The 24363-nt window shown below is 37.8% G+C and overlaps 1 protein-coding gene across 1 annotated transcript in view; it reads left to right on the top strand.

Moving 5' to 3' along the window:
• Window positions 1-24363, top strand: part of RNF217 (ring finger protein 217) — a 167655-nt gene that overhangs the window by 112501 nt on the left and 30791 nt on the right. Inside the window, exon 5 of the mRNA XM_006879142.1 lies at window positions 11873-12037. Coding sequence (XP_006879204.1) covers window positions 11873-12037 — 165 coding nt within the window. The remainder of the gene's footprint in view (window positions 1-11872; window positions 12038-24363) is intronic.

The raw sequence follows: 24363 nt of genomic DNA, 5'->3' as shown, positions 1-24363 counted from the left end.
TTTGAAATTGTTCATTGTTATCTTGAGGAGAGATCTTTCTCCTCCTTTCAACTATTGATCACAGAGAATATTTCCATTTCCACTAGTACATGGCTCTTTTGCTGTATGTATTTTAATAGGTGGCCCTGTTAAAAACAGAATAATTCCACATGGCTCAGGCTAGGGAATATCAGGTGCACAAATTGGGGCAGAATCGGATCTGGGGGATTCTGCCCCAATTTGTGCACCTGATATTCCCTAGCCTGAGCCATGTGGAATTATTCTGTTTTTAACAGGGCCACCTATTAATATACATACAGCAAAAGAGCCATGTACTAGTGGAAATGGAAGTATTCTCTGTGATCAATAGTTGAAAGGAGGAGAAAGATCTCTCCTCAAGATAACAACGAACAATTTCAAATTAGAGCTTTCTGAAAAGAAATGGAAGGTTCTCTAAACCTTGCTATCTAGGTTGAGAGGATTGTTCTGTAAATGCTTAAAGATGGTTCTTTGCTCCAAAAGTTAGAAGTAGGATATACTAGTGTAAAATAGAGCTTATGAAATTATAGGGAGGCGACTCTTCAAAGGACACAAATTTTATTTTCAAGTTTTGACAGGCTGCACTAGAAAAACATACCTCCCAGTTAAAAATAAAACAGTATTTTGAGGTGTATGAATTGTGAAATCAAGTGTGTTGCATATGGAAATGGATCCTGGAAAGCAGTGCTGAAGAAGGTCAATGTTTTAGTTCTCCAGTGATGCTATAATAGAAATAGAATTAAATGCCTTTAATATTTTTTAAGTTAGTGTTTATAAAGGCAAAAATTCCAAATTCAGGCTGTAAGCTCTGGGAAGATTTTCTATGTCGGCTCTGGAAGAAGATTTTTGTCTCTTTTCATTATCTGCAGATCTAGTATTGAGAGCGGCATGTATCTTGGCAAGAATCTTTCCCTGAGTCTGAGTTGCTCAGTAAGTACATGGACCTCAGGTCCAGAGGATGTATTCTGCTGTAAGGTCCCTTTTCTTGGTAGGACACTTTGATTTCTACTTGACCATTTAATCTCTTTCATATTTCAAAGGAGATTTATTCTAAATATAAGTTAATCCTGTAGATTGTGTCCTAATGCTTCCTCATTAACATGGTAGAAGTTAATATTTACAGCACGTAGGATAATTAAATTAGATCACAAAATAGAGAATATTTTCGTAATACGAAGAATCATGGTGTAGCCAAGGTGACTCACATTTAGGGGAAGCAAAATTCTATCTATAGCCGTCAGAATTTTTTATTTATTTGTAAGTACTATATCAGGGAACTCTGGTGTCCTAGTAGCAAGAAGCTGTGCTGCAATCCTGAAGGTACATGGTTCAAGGCCTCCAACTTTATGCTTTATGGTAGAAGTATGGGAAATCTCCTCCCATGCAATTAACTGGCCCTGAAAATCCAGCAGCGGGTCAGCTATGGATAGTTTCTGACTTTCCAGTACCTAACAACAACAACAAATACCATATCACGACATGCTGTTATGGTTAGGGTGCTGCTGAGTCAAGTACAACTCGTACAGGCCCTATGACCAACACATCTGAACCTCACTTATCCTGTGCTGTCCTCTTCATTTCTGACACACTTGATCCCATTGCCGTAGTTATTGTGTCAATCCATCTTGTTGAGGGTATTCCTTTCTTTCCCTGACCCCTCATCTTTCCAAACACAATGTCTCTTTCTAAGGAATAGTCCTGCTAACATGTCCAAAGTATGTGAGACAAAGCTTTGCTGTATTTGCCTCTGAAGAGTGCTCTCCTTTAGGGAAGAGTGCTCCTTCCTTTAGAGGGCTGCACCTTTTTCAAGTCATTATCTGTTCTTTTGACAGTCCATGGGATATTCAGTAGTCTTCTTCAGCACCACAGCTCAAAAACATCAGTTCTTGTTCTGTCATCTCTCTGTATTGTTGCATCAAAGGTAATTGAAAAGACCATGGCCTAAATCAGGCACACTTTACTCCAACATCAGTGCTGCTCAGTATTTTGGGGAGAGACCTTAAAGCAGACCTTTCCAATGAAATAAATCTTCTGATCTCCTAACTTCTGACAACATGGGATTGTGGATCTTTGAAAGTGTCAGTCTTTTTTGTTTTAGTCCATTTTTATCAATGTTAGCCATAGCTTGTTATGAGACACATAGTCAAATGCCTTTGCACAGTCAATAAAATACAAATAGATATTCTGGCATTCTCTTTTTCAGCCAGGATTTGACATCACCAATGATATTCCTGGTGCCACGGCCTTTTCTAAAGCCAGCTTCAGCTTCTGGAAATTCTTTAACAATGTATTACTTTAGCTCTTTTTGAATCATCTTTGACAATATTTTGCTTGCAGGAGATATTTTTCTGATAATGTCATCATTCTGTTGGATCATCTTTTTTTTTTTTTTAAATGAGAATGTATATGTATCTCTTCCAGTCAGCTGACTAGGTGGCTGCTGTCTTCCAAATTTCCTGGAAAAGACTGTTGATCATGTTAGGGGTTGCGTCTGTTATTTGAAGCATGTCAAGTGATATTCTGTTGATTCCTGAGGTCTTATTTTTTGTCAATGCCTTAGTGTAACTTGAACTTGTTCCTTTTATTGTGATTGTTCATAATAATATATTACTTTCTAAAATGGTTCTCTGTCAGTCAGTTCTTTTTGGTATAGTGATTCTGTATATCACCTCCATCATCTTTTGATGCATACTGGATTGATTAAGATTTTCCCCATGGCATCTCTCAGTATTGCAGCTCAGGGCTTGAATTTGTTTTTCACTTCATTCTGCTTGAGAAATGGTGAGCAGTTTCTTCCCTTTTTATTTGTCGACTCAACTCTGCACATTCTGTTGTAATACTTTGCTTTGTCTTCATGAGATGCTCTTTGAAATCTTCTGTTGATCTTTTTTATTTCTGCATCTCTTCCCTTTGTTTTGGCTTCTCATTGCTCTAGAGACATTTTCAGGGTCTCTTCTGACAGTCTTCCACCCTCCCCCCCCCCTTATATCATGGCATAGGGCTCTCTGGTGGCCTAGTGGCAAAAAGGTTTCATTGCAATGCCATAGGTATGCAGTTTGAGGCCACCAGTGGCTCTGCGGGTGAAGGAAGGAGAGTCCCCCTCTTGTGCTACTATTGCCTCTGAAAACCCACTGGAGGCTGAGCTGTGGGTTGGTTTCAACTCTACAGTATACAACAATAACATATCATGGCATAGTTTAACCTAATTATTTGTGGTTTCGTCTCTTTTGATCCTCAACTCTCTTTCTTTCAGCCAAGATCCATCTAACATTAGCTATAATATCCCTGGTACCTTGACCTCTTCTAAAGCTGGCCTGCACTTTTGGTAGTTCTCTGTTGATGTGCTGTTCCAGACATTTTTTAATAACTTCAGCAGAATCTTGCTTATATGTGACATTAATGATACTGTTCAATAATCTCTGCCTTCTGTCAGATCACCTTTGTTTGGAATGGGAACAAATATAGATCTTTTCCAGTCAGTTGGTCAAGTGGTTGTCCTCCAGATTTCTTGGCACAACTTGATGAGGACATTTAAGGCAGCATCTTTTTGTTGAATTATATAATTTGATATACTGTCAATTCCTGGGGACTTGTTTTTTGTCAATTTCTTCAGAGCATCTTGAACTTCTTCCTTCATCACCATAGGCTTTTGATCATACATTGTTTTGTGAAATTCTTCTATGCCCACCAATTCCTTTTGATACAGTGACTCTGTATACTATTTCCATATTCTTTAATTCTTTCTGGATATTTTAATATTCTGCCCAAAGCATCTCTAAGTATTGCAACTTGAAGCTTGAATTTATTCTTCAGGTCCCTGAGCTTAAGAAATGCTGAGTGAATTCAGCCTCTTTGATTTTCTGACTTTAGCTTTTTGCACATTTCATTATAATACTTTACTTTGTTATCCTGTGCTGCCCTTTGAAGCCTTCTATTCAGTTCTTTAATACCTTGATTTCTTCCTTTTACTTTGGCTTTTTGGTGCTCTGGTGCAATATTCAGAGTCCTTTCTGAAATCCAACTTGGTCTTTTCTTCCTCCTCTGTTTTTGTAATGACTCCCTGCATTCTTCCTGGATGATATTCTTGATATCCTCCCACAGCTCATCTGATCTTTGGTCATTAATGTTCAAAGCCTCAAACTTGTTTCTGAGATGGTTTTGAAATTCAAACGGAGAGGAGGACTCAAGGCAGGTAATCAAGCTATGTTTTCCCTTGTGGAGACTCCTTCTCCAGCCATTCTTGTTTTGCTCTGGGAAGGTACCATGTTTGGATTTATAATGACCTCATATGAAAGTAGACTACTTCACTGGGTTTTTTTTATGCATTGAGTTTCGCAGGAGCCATTTGCCAGATCTTTCTCCTATGAAACTGGCTGGATTTGAACCACCAATGTTTAGTGCTTAACCATTGTGCCACTGGGGCTCGTAACTCTTTACTCTTTTTAAAGAGGCAGGCAGTGCTTCCTTGAACATTCCTGAAACTGTGAACCAAAACACTTTTCTGCCCTTTCTCTCAAGGAAAGCATCTTCAGTTCTTGAACTTTTCATAACCCAGAGATTTTCCTCTTGTTGACCGTATTGATCTGTCTTTTCGAAACATACCCCAAACTGACAGCTCTTGAGTTCTGCACATTTTACGTAAGGATTGTCTTGACCACAGTTAGTTTGGGTTACATATCAGTGTTACAACATTGTCAAATAAAACCTAACTAGACTCTTTTTTCTTACCATGTTTGAGCTGTATTTAGTGGCATCTCTGTTTGAGCCACATGCTGTTTTCCCAGTGCACCAGGCCCTCTTGCCTTTGTAGTGGCTCAGGCTGGGCTCTCTGCCTGAAGCGTTAACCCATCTCGCTTGCCTTCCCACTGATATTTGCGTCCTTCCAGGTCACCTTCTTCCTGAGTATCGCCCTCCTGCTCTGAAATGCTTCTCCCATATCACTCATTTGTCTAAGCATCTGCTGTTGCAGTTATTACGTGGTGTCATAGCTCTTTTGGTTTGTATCTGTTTTCCTCAGTTACTTGTAAATTCCTTCTCAGAATGCAGATGCATTACTGACCTGTCAGAACTGACTCATAATTGACCCTCGATTGAGTTTCTGAGGCTGTAAATCACATCAGAAGAAATTGCCCATTGTTTTCCGGCAGAGCCACTGGTAGATTCAGACTATCAGAGAGGTGCAGCTTTGAGGTTACCAGCACAGCTCCCCAAACACTATGCCACCCAAAACCTGTTGTAAATCCCTTAAGGACAATATTTTCATCCTTTTTTGTGTGTGTATATAAAATCAGTATAGTATATAAAATCAGTAACTGTTTCTTAGAAGGTGTTTGAATATTTGTTGAATGAGAAATTGTTAAATAGGTTTCATTACTGAATATCTGTTTTAACCTGACAGTCTAATAAAGCAAGTCCTTTTTAGGACTGTTCTTTTATTTATGATACTACATATGTAAAGTCTGTCCTAGAAGAAATGTTGTTATTGTTTTTGTTATTGTTGTTGTGTACCATAGAGTTGGAACTGACCCATTGCTGACCCTCCGGCAGGTTTTCAAAGGTAGCTAATTGCACAATAGGAAAGTGCCCCTGCCTTAAAGGCAAGGATGGTAAAACTTTCTCACCTGCTTTTGACATGTTGTCTGGAGGGGTCAATCCTTGGGAAAAGACATCAGGCTGGGAAAGATGGGGAGTCAACAAAAGAAAGGAAGATTCTCAAGATAGATCGGCACAGTAGCTGTAACAGTGGGCTGGGGCATATCAGATGGTGAGGATGGGTCAAGACAGGGCAGGGTAAGATCTGTTGTTACAGTGTCACTATGACACTTGTGGTTTGTTTTGTTTTGTTTTTTTACAGTTATAAACAATTTGGTTTTTTTCTTTATTATTAATTTTAATGAATGTTTATAGAGACTTTGGATTTCCATTCATTCATTGTTGCATTTTTCTCCCTGCCCACCCCTACCCCCAGTTTGCTCTTCTCTTTGAAAAATAAAACTCTTTCATTGTTATACAATCCCTCACCCCAAGTCCACTCCACTATGCAGCCTTCATTCTGGACTCCTGTCATGACAATACCTAATCACCTATCCCTTTTAAACAGTTCTCTCCCTCATCTATTTCAATGCACTATACATTTTTAATCCCATCTTTCTCAGTCTCCCCCCAACCCCGATGTCAGTCCCATTTTACAACAGTGAAGTGATGCAGTATTTGTCCTTTTGTGACTGAGATACTTCACTCAGCATAATGTCCTCTAGAGTCACCCATTTTGTATAATATTTCATGAGTTCCTTGGTTTTCAATGCAGTTAGTATTCCATTGTATGACTATAACACAGCTTCTCTATCCATTCGTTTGTGGATGGGCATTTAGATTGTTTCCAACTCTTTACTAATGTGAACAAAGCCATGATAAACATGAGTGTGCATATATCTGCTTGGGTGGCAGTATGAATGATAACTTTTTTTGATAGCACCTAACAACAATGTATACAAATGGTTACTGTATAATACTTTTAGTTTGAAAGGTAGCAATTTGGCAATTATTGAATATGACTATACATATAGGAATTTTTTCCATTTAGAGGGAACTTGGGTGGCTCAATGGTAAGGAGCTATACTGTTATCTCAAAGGCTTGCAGTTTGAATCCACCAGCTTCTCTGTGGGAGAAAAATGGGCACACTCCTCCTGTGCAATTTTCAACCTTTGGGAACACTGGAAGGTCAGTTCCATCTCAATGGTGCATAACAATAATAACATATATAATTGAAACAAGGAAATTATTATCTGGTGTGTCTCTTGGTCTTATTTTTTAAATTAATATATTTTATTATGATTTCAACACATATTTGCAGAAAAGTTGGATTTCCATTCATTCATTGTTGTCATTTCCCTCCCTCATCTCTTCCACTTCCCCCAGTCCACTTTGCAATGCCCACTTATTCTGGATTGTTGTCATACATATAATGCCCAATCATATATTCCTTTGAAGCAGTTCTTCCCTTTGTCTATTTTGATGCAGTATTTTTTATCTCTATACTCTTCTCCTCTTCTTCCACTGTTTTTATTATTTGCTGTTTTCTCATTTGGCACAATGAACACTAATGACCAGTATCATTTGTTTAGGTCAAATAGATTGTTCTACCATCTCATCTTATTGTCAGTATATCCCAGATTTGTAGTCAAACAAAAGGAATTGAAAAGAAAAAATGTAAACATCAAGTTATTTTATCTTTCCTGGGCTCCAGGCCAAGCTAATCACGATTCCTCACTCCTATAATGTTTTGGAACCCGTGGTGTCCTGATTCATGAAGAAAAGTTTGCACATTGATTATGATGCTTATAAAATGACATCTCAATAAAATATTTCGTGAACAGTGTCTGATAATCTCAGAAATAATAAAACACTCTGAACCACTGGTCATAAAACACATTGTGGATATTTTCTTCCTTTCAATTCATTTAATGTTAACCAAAGTGTGATACCTACTGAGGATGAAATAATTTGCTTCCAAAAAATTTGCTAAATGCCTCCCACATGCCAAGAATTCTGCATGACTCAGCTCAGGAAATACAGGATGAAGGAGGCAAACCCTTTGCCCTCAGTGAGTGTGTATGCCAGTGGGCCAATTAGAGATCTATGTGTCTAATGTAAGTTCTCTAAGAAGGGTACTGAGGATGCTTGAGAGAAACAATCTTGAATCAAGTAGGATTCTACGTGGGTAAGATTTCCGGAGGCAGATCTTGTTAACTGGGCCCGTTCCAATTACAAACAGCACAGATAAGCTGTCTCAGGTGGCTCAGTAAGTTTTTCTGTAAGGCTCTCCAGGATGTAGGAAGGACAGGAGAGCAACGTCAGCAGCCGTACAGGGAGGCCGCGTGGTGAATCAGACAGAGCACGGGCTCTGCTAGTGCGAGGGTCCTTCTACCATGAGGGGAGGGTGTACGCTCTGTTCTGGAATCTACCGCTTTAATCACTAGCTTCTTCAGAGCAGCAAGTCAGTATTCAGATAATCCATGTGCTATCTATGAACCCCAGGGTTGTTGGGTTAAAATTATTAATATAATTTCTCTAGTCTAAAGCAAAGTGACAATCATATTAAAGTTTCAGTGAGAGACTTGCAGGCAGCTAGGTATAAAATTAAATTATTCATCTTCACTTGAGAGCCTGCTGGCCCCTCCTTTCGCAGTTTGTCATAGGTCGTGTTGTTGGTGAGGATTGGCACGTTGTTGTTGATTGCCTTCGAGTCGAGCACAATTCATAGTGACCCTATGAACAAAAGGCCTCAAGCCTCTCTACAACTATTGACATTTATCAAAGTTCATAGTTTCCAGAGGCACGTTATTTAGAAAGTGGATGCCACTCCTGCTTCCAAACCTGTCATAGTATGCTATTGTTGTTATGTGCCATTGAGTCACCTGCGATGTAGATTCCACAATAAATCTTCCTCGTTGACTTAGAAAAGTGGGGTGCTAGAATGACTTAGGTCTACGCCAAGTGTTAGATTCTTTATAACACTAATATGGTAAGAACACATTTCTAATGTCTTCATTAGAGATCCACAGGTGTGATATAGATGTGATAGCTGAGCTCTTACTCACAAAGATCCTTAGCCGTTAATGTCTGATATTTATACTGTGAATACCAATTTTAAAGCACCTTTGAGTATATTCTCTTACTCATTTCATACATTTACTCTATAAGACTAGCTGGTTTAAAACCAAAAAGGCCTCTCTTCTTTTTTTTTTTTTTTAAATAGTTCTGTGGTCCACTGATTGATATTTATGATTACCTACTAGAGGAAAACGGAATTGAGCATTAAGTCCTAGTAATAGACTGGCCGATTGCCTTTCCCTTTCATTCCTTACAAACTTAGATCTGTTTGTCATTGTTCCCTGGCAGACAGGGACATTCTATGTTACTTTATTATCCGGAGCTCATCCACCTCCGCACTGTCATCTTACTTTAAAAATTAATTCTTTTAATGCTAATGATCAGCAAAGACAAGAGAAGCTATTTCTCCTTTAAGGAATTGGCCACTAACATGCATTTCTTTTTGATAAATAGTCTCCTAACTTATATGAAAACTTGCAAAGTTCACCTTATATTGGCAGCCACATAGAATTTTGACTTTTCAGATAAAGTCCATGACCTTTTATGCTTCTACATTTAACATTTTTAATTGCTACGGAAGGAATGCTGTTTAGTTTGAGGAAGTATTTTGAAACTGTGAAAAGAATGTTGGCCTTGAAACCGACTGATTTATGTTTAAGTCTTTCTTTGCATGTGTTTGCTATGTGACCTTGAACAAGTCATTTAGCCTCTCTGAACCTTTGCTGCTTCAGCTAGAAATTTGTGATATTCATACCTATTTTGCAGCTTTAGTTTGAAGATGAAACAAATAATGCAAGAAATGTGTCAAGTCCAGATATTTTTTATATAGCAGAATTTCCATAAATAAATATACAAAAAGATTTAAAAAATCTTAAAATACTGCTTTTGGTGTGAAGCCTAAGTACCTTGGTTACTTTATGTTTGTATAGTATAAGCTCTATCTATTCTTGACATAACTTAAAAGTATAGTATTTTTAATTATAAACACAACAGCTGAGATTGTAATTGCTATTTAGTTACTCTAGAAATTGAAACTACTATTAAAAATGGCTTTTAAAAATAAGCAGTGATATTATATATGAAATATAAAAAGTGCAACCTCTTTGCTGCAGTCTTCAGTATGGATTGAAGCTCAACATCAAGAAAACAAAGATCATCATCACTGGCCAACTGGCGGCATCATGATAGAAAGAGAAGAGATTGAGACTATTAACAGATTGTCAGCATTCTTGGAACCAGCAGTCAGGAAATCAAAAGACAAATTTTATTGGGAAAATATGTTATCAGGGACCTCTCCAAAGTACTGAAGAGCAACGATGTCAATCTAGAGACTAAGATGCACCTGATCCAAGCCATGGTCTTTGAAATTACTTGCTATGCATTAAAAAGCTGGACAGTGACTAAGGATAACAAATGAAGAAAAAATATTTTGAGTTGTGGTGCTGGAGAAGAGCATTGAACATACTGTGGACTGACAAGAGAACAAACAGGTCTGTCATAAAGAGAATGAAACCAAGCTACACCTTGGATGCAAGGCTTTGGAAGCTTTGTCTCACATACTTTGATCATGTTGGAATGACCAGTTCTTGGAGAAGGACATTATGCTTGGAAAGGTGGAGGTACAAGCCCAAAGAGGAAGATCCTGAATGAGATAGATTGACTCAGTAACTGGGGTCACGGGAATAGGTGTGTTGAAGACACAAGATAGGTTTCGAGATAGGATAGAGTTCAGAGGTAATTGTACATAGGTTCACTATGAGTCACAAGTGACTCAACAGCACATAACAACAACAACAACAACAACCATCAATGAGTCAGAACTGACTCATAGCTGACCCTTCAGCAGGTTTTCAGAGTCTATAAATCTCACAGAAAGATTGTCCATCTTTCTCCCACAGAGCATCTGGTAGATTTGAACCACCTGACTTTGGGTTGGGAGCATAATGCCTTACCCAGTAGGCTAAGAGATATTTTGCTGTAATGGAGCTCAATTATTCAAAATGTGTTCAAAATGCTCCTAATTATTCAAAGTGCACTGGCGCTCAAGTGAAGTAATATGCAGCAGCACGGAGAAGAATAGTTATCCATGCTGTTGAAAATAAGACAATGTGTTGATTCATTTTAATTGAGAAAGGCTGGGAAAGACAAGTTATGCACATATGTTTCTAGAGAATGAAGACTGGAAGTCCTATGTGAAAATATAATACTCCACTGACATTCCAAATAAAGATCATTAAAGAAAATAACTTTTACTCAGGAAATAAATGGAAGCCAAATCTTTTCAATGAACATGCACATTCTCGTTCCCCCACACCTCTCTTTACATAGTGTAAATCATGGAAGATCTTTTATACCTGCCACAGAGTCACCCTACAGACTTATTTCTAATAATAGGGTCCTTGGTGTTATTTTACAGTTAACCTCTGTTATATTGATGGCAAATTAGAGATATCTGTCATGTTAGTTGCTGCCTCATAGAAAATAATGGTCTGGGGGTTTATACACTGTATAAACTCATACATGAGTTTTCATTCCGTGAAGTTTCTGTGAAAGTTTCATATACAACTTGAATCAAGTTACTGGTTCAAAGAGCAATAAAAATGCCAAGGCGGTGGGGTCGAGGCAACCAGGAGTTAACGAGAAGCCCGAGTGCATGGATTGCAGGCATTACGAGCCTTTAGGTTTTATTCTGGTTCAATCTGGTGGGTTTGTTTTTTTTGCCTTTTTTTTTAAGGTCCACCTTGCACTAGTCTAGCCAAAATGATCCTATCCCACTTAAATAACATACGGAGCTCCGTGGGCATAGTTTGTAGGTTGTTATGCATTCCCCAGGAGTTTAATGCACCACTCTAAAGAAGAAAGGTGGCCAAGTCTCCTGGTAACACTTAGAACCTCGGGAATTGGGTGGATTGTTGCTGTGAGTCAGAGCTGACTTGAGAACGTTGAACTTGAGGTGGAGGAGTTTTTAAAGTAAGATCAGCGGGAGAAGGATCTGCGCTCCCCTCCTGTGCATGTAACTGCCTTTGAAAACCCACTGGAGGGTCAGCTATGGGTCGGTTCCGACTCGATGGTACACAACCACATATGTATAAATAGAGAATTTTTTTCAGTTCTATAGATGATGAAATGTTTTTCAATAGAGCCCAGTCATAACCTTTCCACTCTCTTCCCAAGCCTCTTCATTCTTGTCCTGTTAGACGTTCACATTACATCACTGACTTTTACTTTTTCCTTCCACAGATCCAGTGCCCCACTTGCCAATTTGTCTGGTGTTTTAAGTGCCACTCTCCTTGGCATGAAGGCGTTAACTGCAAGGAGTACAGAAAAGGAGACAAGCTCTTACGCCACTGGGCCAGCGAAATTGAGCATGGGCAGAGGAACGCCCAGAAGTGTCCGAAGTGCAAGGTGAGCCACCTGTAGGAGGGAAAGAGAAGGACATCTGAATGTCAGTGGTGGATGATTTTTACAGTACTTCAATGAATGGCAATTCTATAAACGCATGTATAGGAGAAAAAAGGTTATTTCCGTCTCATTTTAGGAAAGAGTAATTTTATTTCAAAACACAACTAAACACCTTGTGCATTAACCAGTTAACTCAATATTTGTGTGTAAAAATATGTGTGTTTCTTGTTTGCATTTCATTTTCAAACTTAAGGGCAATTTTGGTTTAAATATCGAAGTTCACATTTTCCATCTTAAAGTGGAGATGTGTGTACAAGGAGAACCTAATGTAAAAATTATTTTTTTTAGCTTGTAATAGATGCTATAATAAATTTTCAGTTACACATATGCTAATTCTTTGTAGTTCCTTAGGGTTTTTCTCCCCTCTGCCTTTGCTTATTAGTTTCACATTGAATTAAACTTTTATAATTTTATATTTGTTAAGTCCATTGAAGTAGAAGCTAATTATTGTAATCCATACCTAGATCTCTCATCAATTCCATTTTTCTCTGCATGGTCATGTAAGACTAGCAAAAATTGTTGTTTGAGCTAAGAGCTGGGTGTTAAAAAATCAAACATGGGAAATAGTTACTTATTTAGATCTGATGCTTATTAAAGTAGAGATCTACTGACTTTTTAAAAAATTCTTTTTCAAGTTCACATTAGAAAATGTGTGTGTGTGTGGGGGGGGTTCTGGCACCTCTGGTAGCCTAGTCTATAGGGTGATACATTACTAACTCAAAAGGCTGTGCGTTTTCAGCAATTCAAATCCACTGGCCGCTCCACCAGAGAAAGATAGTCAACCTCCTCCTATGTGATTCACAGTCTGTGTGACCTAGTGGTTGGAAGTCATACTGCCAACCCAAAAAGCACATGGTATGAGTCCAGCACCTCCTCCATGGGAGAAAGATGTGCACTCTCTTACTGGGCAGCTTAAAGCCTCTGCAACTCCACTGGAGGAATAGCTATGAGTCAGTTCAACATCACTGAAGGGTCAGCTGTGCATCATTTCTGACTCAACAACAGTGAATTTGACTTTGAATTTGATGTGTACTCTACCATATATGGATGAGATGGATAGACACAGTGACTGTGGTAACGGAGGCGGGTGTGTTGAAACACAGTGAGATTGGCTCAGGATAGAGCAGAGGTCAGATCTATTATTCATGGGGTCACAATGAACCATAGAGGACCCAACAGCACATAACAGCAACAACTACCATATGTGAATCCCACTCTTTGGAACTGATGACTAAATTGGACCCAATTTTCTTTAAGAATTATTCTGTATTTCCTTTTTGAAAACTTTAGCATCAAATTTATGACATTTCAGCTATCAAAATTTTAAAATACTTAGTCCAAGTATGTTAAAATTGTAAAAAAAAATTGTGTCTGAAGCACATTAATGAACATAGATATGCTTTTCATTTTCACCATCCATATTCATGTACTAGTTCAGAAATATGTTGTTTGTTGTCATGAATTCTACTGTGACTCCTGGCAACCCCAAGTATGCAGCGTATATGTGCTGCATAGACTTTCGAAACCGTGGCCTTTCAGAAGCATATCCTCAGGCTTGGCTTTAAAAGCATCTCTGTGTGGATTCAAACTTCCAGCCTTTCAGCTAGTGCTCAAAATACAAACTCTTGATCATTTATGACTCCTAAACATGCCACTTCTCACACACTCTGTATTTATTTATTTATTTTTTTAAAAAAGCAACCTGCCCCCACCATGTTCATTTCTTAGCGATTGGTAGACATTTTTAAATTAGTTTAAATTACTAGATTCTCTTTTTAAAAGTGCCTAGAGATGTTTGAGCTAAAACTTTCTTTGTTCTTCCATTCACAATGGCCCTTTTAATCCTAGAGCTGCGAAAGATCATCCCATTGTTCATTGAGCTCACTATTCACCCCATTAAAGAACAACTTGAAAATGAGGCCATTTCCACTTTTTCATACCTTTTCAGTTTATTCAAAGCTATGGCTAATTTTCAAAACAAGTCAAGACCTCTAGGAGACTGAGTGCTGTTATACATTGTGATTACTTTGTTGCCAAGTACATGTTTTATTTCTTTGTAAAACTGTAAATAAAACCAATACCACTCCACCTATTTTATGTTAGCCTGGCTTTAAGACTGAATACTGAGTGATACTCCAACAATTCACATTGAAGAAAATCTGAATAAATTGAGGTAGTACATAAAATCATACATTTATTATTGTGATCATCACCTAAGCTTAACTTATGACACACTAATCTGGGAATTAAAAATAGAGGAATAATGGTGTTACATTCATAGTCAAAAAGTTAATTTCAAGGTCTATCCAGAAATAAAATTTTGTAAATGATAGGATATTATCCATATGCCCACAATGAAGACCCATTAATATGACTGTTGTTCAAATATACACTCCAACATCTAGAGTTAGAGGGGAAGAAATTTTTTTACAAATCTTGAAGTCTGAAATTGATTGAACATGCAGTCAAGAAGTATTAATGATGATCTGTGACTGAAATGCAAAAGTTGGAAACAGTGAACAATGAATAGGAGTTGGAAAATATATGTTTGGTGATAGAAATGAGGCTGGAAGTAGAATAATCAAATTTTGTATTTTTCAGTGACTTATTCATTGGAAATACCTTTTTAAAAAAGATACAAATGGTGACTTTGCACATGGACTTCACTTAATGGATGGCGTAGGAATCAGATTGACTACATCTGTGGAATGAATAACTGGAGAAGTCCAGTATAGGCAGTAAAAACTTATAAGTCAGACCATTAATTAACTAATCATGTGCAAGTTCAAATTGAGGCTGAAGAAATTAAAATTACTCCATGAGAACAAAAATATTATCTTGAATCTATCATGTGAATTTCAAAATCATCTTAAGAACAGGTTTGAAGTATTGAACACCAATGATCAAAGACCAAATGAGTTGTGGGATGCTATCAAGGATATTAGCCATGAAGAAAGCAAAAGGTCATTACAAAGACAGAGGAGAAACTAAAAACCTAAATGGATATCAGAAGAAACTCAAAACATTGCACTTGAACATTGAGAAGACAAAATGAAAGGAAAGTATGCTGAAGTAAAAAAGCTGGGTAGTAGATTTAAAAGGGCAACTCCAGGAAACAAAGTATTATCATGGAATGTTCAGAGAGCTGGAATTGGAGAATGAAAAGGGAAGAAATCTCTCTGCATTTCTCAAGCTGAGAGTACTGAAAAACCAACTTAAGCCTAAGTTCCAATACTAAAAGATGCTATGGATAATATAGTGAATAACTCGGAAAACATCAAAATAAGATGGAGAGAACACACAGAATTACTGTACCAAAAAGAACTGCCTGACACTGAAAAATTTCAGAAAGCACCGTAGGAGCAGAAGACAATGGTAAAGAAGGGAAAACTGGAAGCTGCATTGAAGGCATTAGCAAAAAGTAAGACCCCAAGAATTTCTGGAATACCAATTGACTTGTTTCAATTAAAAGATTTGGGCCTGGATGTGCTCACCAATCTGTACCAGGAAATTTGAAGGACAACTGTCTGGCCAACAAATTGGAAGAGGTCTATATTTGTTCCTGTTCCCAAGAAAAGTGATCCAACAGAATGTGAAAACTAATTTAACAATATCATTAATATCACATGCAAGCAAAATACTGCTGAAGATCATTTAAAAAAAAAGCAAAACAAACAAAAAAAAAACCCCAACGCTAAAACAATACGGAGATAGAATACATTGAGAAGAATGGAAGTTCCAGAGCACTTAATTGTGCTCCTGAGAAACCCATACTTAGACCAGGAGGTTGTTGCCCAAACAGATGTTACCAAACTACATGGTTTAAAATTAGGAAAGAAGTGTGTCAAGATTATATTCTGTCTCTATACTTATTCAAATTGTATGCCAAGAAAATGATTCAAGAAGCTGGACTCTGTGCAGAGGAGTATGGCATCTGGATTGGAGGGAAACTCATCAATAACCTGAGTTATGTAGATGACACAACTTTGATTGTTGAAAGTGAGGAGGACTTGAAGCCCTTGTTGCAGAAAATCAAGGAATTCAGCCTTCAATATGGATTGCATCTCAATGTCAGGAAAACAAAGATTGTTACCACTGAACAAATAGGCAACATCACGATGGAGAAAAGATTGAAATTGTCAATAACTTCACTTGGACCCGCATTTAACAGCCTTGGTACCAGTAGTCAGGAAATCATGAGATGTATTGCATGGGAAAGTCTGCACTTAGGGACCTCTCTAAATTATTGAGGAGTAAAGATGTCAGTTTGAGGACATCAGACAGTGTGTCTGATTCAGGCCATGGTCTTTCTAGTCACTTGCTATGTATCTGAGAGCTGGACAATGAATAGGGATCATAACAGAATTGATGCCTATGAGCTGTGATGTTGAAGAAGAGTGCTGAACATCCCAAGATCTGCCAGAAGAACCAGGTCCCAGTTGGAGTGCTCTTTGGAGGCAAAAATGATGAGGCTTTGCCTCACACACTTTGGATATGTTGCTAAGAGGGGCTATTCCTTAGAGAGAGAGAGATGGTGCTCAGAAAAGTAGAGGGTCAGTGAAGGAGAGGAAGACTCTTGACCAGGTGGATTGTGTCAGGAAGTTTGAGGATAACACAGGATAGGACGGGGTTCAGATAATGTCATCCTTAGGGTTGGTATGGATGGTACTCAAGTTCACGGCACCTAACAACAATCTTAAATTGCCTTTAATACATGTGAAGACAGACAGACTAGTCAGCTATAAAAGAATTTACTAAATGCACTGGTGATTTTCTGGTGTTAATAACGATAAACAAGAGAAAGGGTGTGTACTGGTTGCCTTTTGAGGTATTATTAGCTTAGAGGTTGAGGTTTTAAAATCAACATCCAGAAAACAAAGATCCTCAACAGTCAACATTATGATAGATGGGGAAAGGATTAAAGCTGTCAATGATTTCATCTTTATTGGACCAACAATCAACATCCTTGGTACCAACAGTCAGGAAAACATGAGATATATTTCACTGGGAAAGTCTGCAATGAGGGACCTCTCCAGAAGGCTGAAAGAACAGTAATGTCAGTGTGAAGATTAAAATGAACCTAATTTATACAATGCAATGGTCTTCTCAATCAACTGTTGTGAATCAGAGAGCTGGACATTGAATAACAGAAGAACTGATGTCTGAGCTGTGGTGGTGGAGAAGAGTACAGAATATCTGATGAACTGCCAAAGAAACAGATATGTCTTGGAGAAGGTACCGGAGGGCTCCTTGGAGGCAAAGATGGCAAATCTTCATCTACTTTGGGCATGTAGCTATGGGAAGCTATTCATTGGACATTATGCTTAGAAAGATGGATGGAGGGGTCAGTGAAGGAGAGGAAGACCTCCCCAATGAGATGGATTAACATAGTGACTGCAGCAATGGGCTTGATTGTGTCAGAGATGATGAGGATGGCACAGAATAGGGCAGGGTTCAGATTGGCTTCTCATAGAGTTATTATGAATAAACTTGACTTGATGACATCCAACAACAACAAACTTAACTGAAACGAAAGGAGCCATGGAATTGGTTTATATGACTATACTGAAGCAGAGGACCTACCTTATAGTAGGATTCAGATTCCCTGTGAGTTTTATTACTTGTTTTGAGAAAAATGCTTTTAATTTCTTCCCATATGACTTTAAAGTTTTGCATTTTTATTACCTTTTTGTTGTTGGACCATAAGATTATATTTTCCCCATGAAACATTTTTACTCATATGATGTTATGAGAAAATGTTATCAGTGATTTCTTTTATACCTCAAGTCTTTATTTTCACAAAAAAATCCTTTAAAATTTATGAATATAAAAAGGGAGATGCTAAGAGTTTGTGGCAAATTCTAAAATAAAAATCTCCCAACACATTATGGTAGCAAAGCAGTAATACATTTTCAGGTGCATGTTTTCCATTTTCAATAATGATATTCAAATATGCTTAGAATTTTGTTTTAACAAAAATATATTCTTATTTTTGTATCCTGCCTAGGCTATGCTGTTTAGATTGATTCATAATTTCAGTAACTATTTCGATATTTAAGTGATTGCTTTGTTTGTAAACGGCACATAACATAGGGAAATCTGGGAGAGTTGGCGGGGGGAAATCATTCAAAATCCAGCCACGCCAGTATATTCACTGTTAGCATATTAGTGTGTTTCCTTGTACTTTCTCGTACTAAAATAATGTTTTAAAATAATTTTAATTATATTATGCAACCCATTTGATTTTTTTTGTTTTCACATAACATAAAAAACATTTTTCATATTAATGAATACTTTTTATAACCTTTCTTTCTTTGACTGTGAGATTATTTTTGAAATATATTTCTATTTATATGCTAAGATTGAGTTATATTCAATTTCTTTTAAAATATATGTGCATATATTACAAATAATGTATTTGTTCTGCATATAGATTGAAAAGATAAAGAGATATGACACATCCTTGGCGTACACTCTTCTCAGTTTTAAACCATGTAGTGTTTCCTTGCTCTGCTCTGACGAATGCCTCCTGGTCCAAGTATAGGTTTCACATTAGCACAATCAAGTGTTCTGGGATTCCCATTCTTCTAAGTCAGCTGCAGCTCATCTCATTTTAGTCCACACAGTAAAATGCCTTTGCATTGTCAATGAAATACAGATAGACATTCCTCTGGTACTCTCTGCTTTCAGCCAAGATCCATCTGAAATTAACTATAATATCCCTAGTACCACGACCTCTTCTAAATCCAGCCTGCACTTCGGGCAGTTTTCTGTTGATGTGCTGTTCCAGTTATTTTTCATTAATCTTCAGCAAAATCTTGCTTGCATGTGTTGTTCAATAATTTCCACACTCTCTCAGGTCACCTTTCTTTGGAATGGGAACGAATATAGATCTCTTGCAGTCAGCTGGCGAGGTGGTTATCCTCCAGATTTCTTGACACAGCTTGGTTAGAAATGTGGCATCAGGATTGGAGGTAGATTCATCAACAGTCTGTGTTATGCAGATGACACAACCTTGTTTGTTGAAACTGAGGAGGACCTGAAGTGCTTGCTGCAGAAGATCAAGTGCCGTGGGCTGCTCCAGTCGGGAGGGGCTTATAAGCCTGAGGTCTAGGGTCTCGAAGAGGGAACACAAAGGTGGGTAGAAGTTCGGCAAAGGGACGATGAAAGAACACAAGACAAACAGTCAAGTGATCTTGATGATTTTAATTCTGAGTCATTCTAATTCCCCTTCTTCTTTCTTCCCTGCTTTTCCTTTTCCTTTTCCCTTTTCTTTCCTGCTTATTACTTTTAACATGATACATTTATATTCCATTTTTACAATCAAAGGCTTAATCAACAGCCAGAAAAACAACAAGAGTAAGAATAAAGTTTACATTATTTTCTATTTTCTTGCACACAGCTATTTTTTATAGTCATGGTTCCTTGGAGAGCATGAAAGGCTATTCTTAATGGTCATGGTTCCTTGGTAATTGGAGAGCCTGGTGGACAATGGCTTTTTCCTTAAACATTTTCTTTTTAAACCTGTTTTTAAACCTGTTCTTCAACTTGTTTGGTAGCAAAGTTACAAAGTAAAAAAGTTACATTTTAAATTTAAGCTGATACATTTTACGGTTTTAGCTAAATTTACAGTATTATTTATTTCCATTCAAAAGACAACACTTTTTACACTTTCCATTATTCTAGGGGTGATCACTATCTCAATAAGGGGGTTTTGGTTTATAAAAAAGATGTTTTGGATCATAATATCACCTAAATTCATCATTCCAGTCTCATGTTTCATGATTTATTTTACCACTTATACCTTTCATAACATCTTTCCTCTGGTCACTTTCAAACCTTTTGAAAAACATATCCCAAAAACCATCAGGGTGTTTTGCATTAAATTCATCATATTTTCTAGTATATTGAAGAGGTTTATCTGTAGGCTCTGGAATTCTGTAAGGGCCTTTCTCAATAGGGGGCTGCCACAAATAACCAACCTAACAGATAAACAATTCTTCCACCTGGTGTTCTCATGGGGAGGTGCAAGGTTTTGGGTTTTTCCTTTGAAGGAGTTCTTATAAGCCCTAGAAATCTAGGAATCTCTGGAGTGGTCATCTCTAGGATTTCCACCATTAATTCTTTTTGTTATAATACATCCATGAATTTCCTTAAAATCATATTGTTCTTGAGAAGTTTTAGTAATGCTAAAAGAACCGGAGGTAATGTTTGCGTATCAAAGACGTCACCTCCATTTAGTTCTTTCTGGGAACATCTAACAAACTTTTAGTAGGAACACTTTGTGTAAAGAACACAGCCTTTTTTCCCTGTCCCACATAGAAAACACAAAGAGACAATAGAAGAGAAATTACAGAAAGGCCAAGAACAATCATGGAGAAAGCACACGTTCCGAGAGGCTGACTTCCTTGAAGTTTTCGCCTCAATCGGGTGATTTTGTCACACAGACTCTCTTGGAGTTGGTGTGGCAATCAAGGACAGCAGCCTTCAATACAGATTGAATCTCAATATCAAGAAAACAAAGATTCTCACCACTGGGCCAATTGGCAGCATCATGAGAGATGATGAAGAGATTAAGATTGTTGACAGCTTCAGTTTGCTTGGCTCTATGATCAACACTCGGTACCAGCAGCCAGGAAATTAAAAAACAAATTTCATTGGGAAGTCTGCTGTCAGAGACCTCTCCAAAGTACTGAAGAGCAATGGTGTCAGTCTGGAGACTAAGGTGCATCTGATACAGACTATCATCTTTGCAATTACTTGCTATGAATCAGAGAGCTGGACGATGACTAGGGATGATATAGAAAAATTGATGCCCTTGATCTGTGGTGCTGGAGAAGAGTATTGAACATACCATGGACTGCTAAGAGAACAAACAAGTTCATCCTGGAGAGGGTGAAGCCAGGCTGCTCCTTTGGGACAAGGATTCTGAAGCTTCATCTGACATATGTTGGACATGTTGCAAGATAGGATCAGTCCTTGGAGAGGGATGTCATGCTTGGGAGGGTGAAGGGACAGCGCAAGAAAGGAAGACCCTCAATGAGATGGATTGATTCAGTGACTGGGATAATGGGCGTAGTTGTGTCAGGACAATAAGATTGGCACGGGATAGAGCAGGGTTTAGGTCTGTTGTGCATAGGGTCGTTATGAGTCACAGGTGACTCAATGGCATATAACATCAACAACAATGTATTGGTGATGTTCCTTCTTTATATATATTTTCCCTTTATTTACTTTTGTAAATGAGAATTACTAAATGAAGAATTACTGAGTTAGAGAATATAAACATTTCTATTTACTGTCAATTTGTTTTCTGTAAGAATTGAAACAGGAAAAAAATGAAAGTTTATTAGTGTTGTAATTACTTCACAAATGCAAATTTAATAGTTAAAAATACTTTTTTTCCCTTCTGATTTACATTACTCATTTTCTCCATCTTCTCAACACCCCAATGAAGACCACATTTTTTTTCAAATTAAATTAATTTTTTATTTGAAAACGTTAACCTTCCTCCTGGTCTATTTTATTCACATATTTTTCCTCTCTTTATCTTACTGGTAGTCATTTATTTATTTACTTTGTCTTAATTTGAATATATGGGGCAGTATATGTAACTACTTTTAACTTTTTAATTGACCAAATGTGTTATTCTCTTTCATTTTAGGGACAAAAACACACCCTTTTTATGTCTACTGAATGGCATCCACTTCCTAAATAACATGCCTCTGGAAGCCTATGAACTTTGAAAAATGTCCATAGTTGTGGAGGAGCTTCAAGTCTTTTGCTCATAGAGTCACTATGAATCATGCTTGACCCGAAGGCAATCAACAGCAAACCTGATATTCAGCCATTTCAAGGAAGAGCTAAAACTAGAGCTCCAGTAATTGAGAACAAATTGAATTGTTTCAACAGAGACAACTTTGAAAGTGCTCCCTTAGGTTTACCAAGAAATTTAGAAGACAGTTACCTTATCAACCAATCAGAAGAAACTCATCCTACTTGTGTCCATTCTGGGGAAAGATGAACCAACAGAATGCAGAGATTGTTGTTGTTGTTGTTGTTGTTGTTGGCTGCCGTTGAGTTGAGCATGACTCATAGAGACCCTATGAACAAAAGGTCTGAAGCCTTTCTTTAACTATCGTCATTTATCAAAATTCATAGTTTCCTGAGGAATGTTGTTTAGGAAGTGGATGCTTGTCAACCAACTGGAGGAAACTCATATTTGTGTTCATTCTGAGGAAAGATGAACCAACAGAATGTAGTGATTACTGAACCATACAGCTATTGCCATACACAAGTAAAATTTTGCCGAAGGTAATTTAAAAATGGCTATATTCCACTGTGTAGATCATAACAAATTATGCAAATTATTAATATTTCAAAGAATGGAAATTCTAGGATGTGAATTCTAGAACTTGATTGTGCTGATGGGGAACCTATACATAGACCATGAGGTAATTGTTTGCATAGCATAACGGCATGTATAATGGTTTAAAATCAGGAAAATTGTGCTTCAGGATTGCGTATTTTCACCATATAATTCAAGTGTATGCTGAGCAAGTAATATGAGAAGTTGGGCTTTCCGAAGAACATAACATCAGGACTGGAGGAATCATCCATAGCATGCAATACAGCCTTGCTTGCTGAAAGTGAAGAGGGCTTGAGTCACTTCCAAAAGATCAAAGATCAGAGATTTCAGGATGAATTACCCTTCAACCTAAAGAAAATTAAGAAAACAAACAACAATGTGATAAGTATAAAAATATTGAAGTTGCCAAGAATCTCATTATACTCAGATCTACAATCAATGCCCAAAGAAGACAGTCAGGAAGTCGAATTATATATTCTATTAGTCAGATATGCCACATCTTCAATCTGTTGCAGTGACCACAGGGAACTCCAAGATGATATTCACGATTATGGGATATATTAGAGAAGTTAATGGGTTTCAAACAATACAGCTCTTCAATCAGAACTGCTTCTGAGGTGTACTTGGAGGCCCTCTGACCTTTAGCCTCAGAACTCTGGGTGCTTGTTAGCAAAGCTCTTTTAGGCTGGCCAAGTATGGCCTCCTCCGCAGGCCTCCAGCAAGTGTGGGCAGTCCTGGCTCTAGCTCCGGGGTTGCAGTCCTCTGCCAGCTCCGTATCACGCTGGTATCTGGTTCTCCAATACCTCTCCTGTTACAATGTCCTAGTCTTGGCCCATCTCTAGCAGGAATCTTGCTGGCCCCAAAGGGCATGTGCTGTACTTTCTGCTTCTTTCTTGCTGTCAGGAACATTCTCATTTTCTCTCTCTTAACCTGCCCTATTTAAGTCCTGGGGGGTAGGAATGATAGAAATAGCTAGTTCCCTAGTTAGTAGTCTACACACACAGTTTGCAAGTTCTCACCCAGAGGTTTCTGTGCATTCAGTTCATACTGTCATGCAGCCACCTGATGAATGCCAAAGCTGACAGAAAAGAAGCACTGTTTTGAACAATGAAACCTGTTTTACTACAAACTGAATCATGTTTTTATCCTGAGAAATTTTGAATTGTTAAAACTTCATTTTTCTAAAGGCCAGATTTCTGACTTTTTAAACTTACCTACTTTTACAAAAGTAAATACCTTTGTAGGACCTTTTACTGATAGTCTGATGCAAATATATGTAGTGCAAACAAGAAGTTAGAGTTAAGAAACAATAGATATGTCAATGGTACAGTACATAAAGGAAGCTTATTTCTTCATGAAATATTTCTGAAACAAAAATTTTAATAGGTTACAAAACCTATGCCTGGACCAAGAAGCAGTCCTCAGAACAGAAAAAGGAAACACTGCCTGGTTCAAAATCAGAAAAGGAGTGTGTCAGGGATGCATTCTGTCCCACTACCTTTTCAGTCTGTGTGAAGAACAGATCATTTGGGAAGAAAGGCTTTATGAGGAGGAGTGTGGCATCAGGATTGGAAACTCATTAACAACCTATGGTATGCAGATGACACAACCTTGCTTGCTGAAACTGAAGAAGACCTGAAGCACTTGCTGCAAAGGTCAAGGACTGTAGTCTTCAATATGGATTGAAGCTCAACATCAAGAAGACAAAGATTCTCACCACTGGGTCAATTGGCATCACCATAATGATGCATGATGATGGAGAAGATATTGAAGTTGTTAGCAATTACAGCTTGCTCAGAACCATAATCAACACTCTTAACACCAGCAGTCAGGAAATCAAAAGATGAATTGCATTGGGAAAATCTGCTGTCATGGACCTCTCCAGAGTGCTGAAGAGCAA

Source organism: Elephantulus edwardii, unplaced genomic scaffold (genome assembly GCF_000299155.1).
Source record: "Elephantulus edwardii isolate Elephantulus edwardi_28Jun2011 unplaced genomic scaffold, EleEdw1.0 scaffold00002, whole genome shotgun sequence".
Taxonomy (NCBI): Eukaryota; Metazoa; Chordata; class Mammalia; order Macroscelidea; family Macroscelididae; genus Elephantulus; species Elephantulus edwardii.
This window is presented reverse-complemented; position numbering and strand designations above follow the sequence as displayed.